At 52.6% G+C, this 4,071-nt stretch overlaps 1 protein-coding gene across 1 annotated transcript; it reads right to left on the bottom strand.

Moving 5' to 3' along the window:
• Positions 1-2,635: 2,635 nt before the first annotated feature.
• LOC111149200 (vegetative cell wall protein gp1-like) lies at positions 2,636-3,184 on the bottom strand. Its single transcript, XM_022506146.1, has one exon. It carries the CDS (start codon positions 3,182-3,184, stop codon positions 2,636-2,638), a length of 549 nt encoding a protein of 182 aa, XP_022361854.1.
• Between the last annotated feature and the right edge of the window lie 887 nt (positions 3,185-4,071).

Below are 4,071 nucleotides of genomic sequence, written 5' to 3' on the forward strand. Positions count from 1 at the left end.
TAGGGTTATTGTACCAGTTATGGTCAGGGTCAGGGTTAGGTTTCCTGTCAGGGTTAGGGGTATGGTCATAGTTACGTTTAGAATTAGGGTTAGGGTCAGGTTCACGGTCAGGGTCAGGGTTAGTTTTAGGGACAGGTTTAGGGTTAGGGTCTGTGTTAGGGTCAGGGTTAGGGTCAGAGTTAAGGTCAGGGTTAGGTATGGTCAGGGTTACGTTTAGATTTAGGGTTAGGGTCAGGCTCACGGTCAGGGTCAGGGTTAGTTTTAGAGACAGGTTTAGGGTCAGGATCAGTGTTAGTGTCAGGGTTAGGGTCATGGTTAGAGTCATTGTCAGTGTTAGTGTCAGGGTTAGGGTCAGAGTTAAGGTCAGGGTTAGGTTTATGGTTAGTTTTAGGCTCACATTCAGGGTCAGGGTTAGGTTTAAGGTCACGGTGGGGTTCAGAGTTCGGGTCACGGTTAGGGTCAGGGTCCGGGTCCGTTTTACAGTTAGCGTTCGGGTCAGGCTCACAGTCAGAGTTAGGGTTAGGTTTAGGGTAAGGTTCGGGGTCAGTGTTAGGGTCAGGGTTAGGGTCAGGGTCCGGGTCCGTTTTACGGTTAGCGTTAGGGTCAGGCTCACAATCAGAGTCAGTGTTGAGGTTAGGGGTGTGTGTTAGGTTTAGGTTTAGGATTAGGGTTCGGGTTAGGGTTCACGGTTAGGATTTGAGGTTAGGGTTCAGGTTCCCATTCAGGTTCGGGGTTAGGGTTATGGGTTAGGGTTTGGGTTCCTGGCTTGGGTTTGGCTTATTCTTGAGGTTTTGGATTGGGTTAGGATTAGAGTTATGGTTAGGTTCAAGGTTAGTGTCTGGGTCAGGGTTATATTAGGGACAGGGTTAGGGTTAGGGTCAGGGTCAGAGATAGGGTTAGGCTTAGGGTTAGTGTTTGGGGTTAGGGTCAGGTTTAGAGTTAGGGTTAGGGGTAGGGTCAGGGTCCGTGGTAGGGTCAGGGTCAGGGTTACGTTTTGGGTTAGGGTTAGGCTCAGGCTCACCGTCAGGGTCAGGGTTAGGTTTAGGGTCAGAGTCGGGGTCAGTGTTAGGGTCAGGGTTAGGGTCAGTGTCCGGGTTCGTTTTACGGTTAGTGTTAGGGTCAGGCTCACAGTCAGAGTCAGGGTTAAGGTTAGGGGTTAGTGTTAGGTTTAGGTTTTAGATTAGGGTCAGGATTAGGGTTCAGGTTAGGGTTCAGGGTTAGCATTCGAGGTTAGGGGTCAGGTTTGCGTTCAGATTCGGGGTTAGGGTTATGGGTTAGGGTTCGGGTTCTGTTTCGGGTTTGGCTTCGTATTGGAGTTCTGATTCCAGTTAGGATTAGGCCCTGAATGGTGGCTCGGGGCAGGTCCATCTGTCTTCCCAGTGCTGACCTTCCTTCTCCTTGGCCCTCTGTCATCCTGGAGCCTCTCCACCTCCTCCTTAAACTATTATGAATGTCCCCAGGAGCAGGGTGGCAGGCGTGGGAGGCGTCTCAGGAGGATCTGCCGTGATCCTGGGCCCCAGACAACACTGAGAAAGTAGGCCCAGGACATTCTGTCATGAGGACTGGGATGAGGATCCCCTCCATCTCCTTGGGCATGAACACTGCTCCATTGCCTGCTGTCTCCACCACTGCTGTGCCAAATACTACTGAAAACACATCTGTGACAAACCGAGCCAGAGTTTCTGGGGCTGAGTCCCAGGCTGAGCCCTGCTAGGTGATAGGTGCACCTGTGGCCTGGGATGGGTGCCGCTCACTGTTGTCCCAGACAGGGGTGCCTGTCCCCCTTCTCTGCAGGGGACCTGCATTGGACCTCTGCTTCCTCACGTTCTCCCCAGGGCTGCTGGTCCCCAGGCCAGACACCTGCCAGCCTGAGGGTGACCAGCACTGCCTCCCCAGGGTTTCCTTTGCCTGAGTCCTTCCCCGGGAGCTCCTGCATCTCCTGACACACACTCCCTGTGTGCCTCTCCTCCCCCTTGAACTTGCGCGTGTTTCGTCTCTGTCCCTGTCTCTGTCCCTGTGGGACCCAGTGACTTGGAGCATGGATCGGAGCAGACCCATGGGAAACCTTTCTCTGGCCTAGGGTTGTGAGCGATGCTTTTGCCCTCTGCGGTGTGTCTTCCAGCTTTGTGCATTTGCCTGGTTTCTGTGAGGGCCACAGGAGGAAACAGCCGTGTCCTGTCTGGGGACCGACCGTGGTGTCCCAGCGGGAACAGGGGCCTTGGCCCCGACATTGTGCCCAGAATTCCGAAAGGGGTCCCTAGGATGACATCTCCTCTGTAACCCATTGGGCGTCTCCACATCCAATAAGGGAAATCCTAGGTCAAACAGAGAGAAGAAACAAAAACATAACAAAACAAAACCCTAAACGAGTGCCCTTTGAAAATCGGTGCAGACACAAAGGCACCTAGTGAGGGATTCCACTTCCAGAAACCTCCAGAACACGTGCAGGAACAGCAAGAGAAAGCAGCTCCGGGGTTGCGAGGGGCCAGGCTGGGGGAGCGATGGGCAGGGAGGGCTTGGGCTCGGGGTCTCCATTGGGGAAGGAGCTATCCTGCAGCGAGGTTCTGCGGTGTGGTGGCCCGGCGTCGGGAATGGACTTCATGCTCACGATGTGTTCAAGGGGAAACAAGAACTTTTATTTAAAAAAATAATACACAGCACACAGGAGAGGGACGGTGACGATAACGGTGACTACACACAGGAGAGGAAGAACACAGGGGGAGGGGATGAAACATTCTGGGGGGCTGTCGGGGTCAGGGGAGGGAACGGACGGTGTTTTTATGGGGAGATCTCCCCGCAGAATTGTGGGCTCTGGATGCGGGTCTGGGAGCCCCGCAGGAGCAGGTGTAGGGGCAGGGGTTGGGCTAGGGGCGGGGACAGGGTCAGCAGTCGTGGCCAGTGCAGGATCCAGAGCAGGAGCTGGGTCAGAGACAGGAACAGGAGCACAGGCCAGGGCAGGGAAGGGAGCAGGAGCAAATGATAGGGACTGGGTCTGGGGCGGGAACAGGGGCCTAGGCAGGGGCAGTGGAAGGGGCAGAGGTCCTGGTAAGGCCAGGGGAAGGATGGCGGCAGGTGAAGGGGAAGCAGCAAGGGCAGGGTCTGTGTCAGGGGCAGTAACAGGGGCACAGGCAGGTGAAGTGGATGCTGTCTTGGCAGGGGCCAGGGCAGGGGCTTGAACAGGCATCAGACCTGGGTCTGTGGCTGGTGCAGGGTCAGTGACCCTGGTAGGTAAAGGAGAAAGGACAGGGGCAGGGGCAGACGCAGGGGCAGGGGCAGGTCCAGGGGCAGGAGCAGGAACTGGTGCAAGTGCATTGGTGATGACTGATGCAGGGTCAAGGGCAGGAGCTGGTCTGGAGTAGTTACAGGGGCACAGGCAGGGGAAGGGGAGACCATCCTGGCAGTGGAACGGGAAGCGGCAAGGGAAGGGGAGGAACAGGGGTAGGACCTGGGTCTGGGGCACTCACCACTATTGTTCAACATAGTACTAGAAGTCCTAGAAACAGCAATCAGACAACAAAAAGAAATAAAAGATATCCTAATTGTCATTGAAGAAGTCAAATTCTCTCTCTTTGCAAAATACATGATTCTTTACATGGAACACCCAAAGGACTCCACCCCCAAACTATAGAACTCATACAGCAATTCAGTAACGTGGCAGGATACAAAGTCAATGTACAGAAATCAGTGGCTTTCTTATACACTAACAATGAAAATACAGAAAGGGAAATTAGAAAATCGATTCCATTTATTATAGCATCAAGAACCATAAGATACCTGGGAATAAACCTAACCAAAAAGGTAAAGGATCTGTACTCAAGGAACTACAGAACACTCATGAAAGAAATTTAAGAAGACACAGAAAGATGGAAGACCATTCCATGCTCTTGGATCAGAAGAATAAACATTGTTAAAATGTCTATACTGCCTAGAGCAATCTATACTTTTAATGCCATTCCGATCAAAATTCCACCGGTATTTTTCAAAGAGCTGGAGCAAATAATCCTAAAATTTGTATGGAATCAGAAGAGACCCCGAATTGCTGAGGAAATGTTGAAAAAGAAAAACTTAACT

This window comes from Enhydra lutris, unplaced genomic scaffold, assembly GCF_002288905.1.
Source record: "Enhydra lutris kenyoni isolate GAN:26980312 unplaced genomic scaffold, ASM228890v2 scaffoldscaffold21, whole genome shotgun sequence".
NCBI classification, from domain to species: domain Eukaryota; kingdom Metazoa; phylum Chordata; class Mammalia; order Carnivora; family Mustelidae; genus Enhydra; species Enhydra lutris.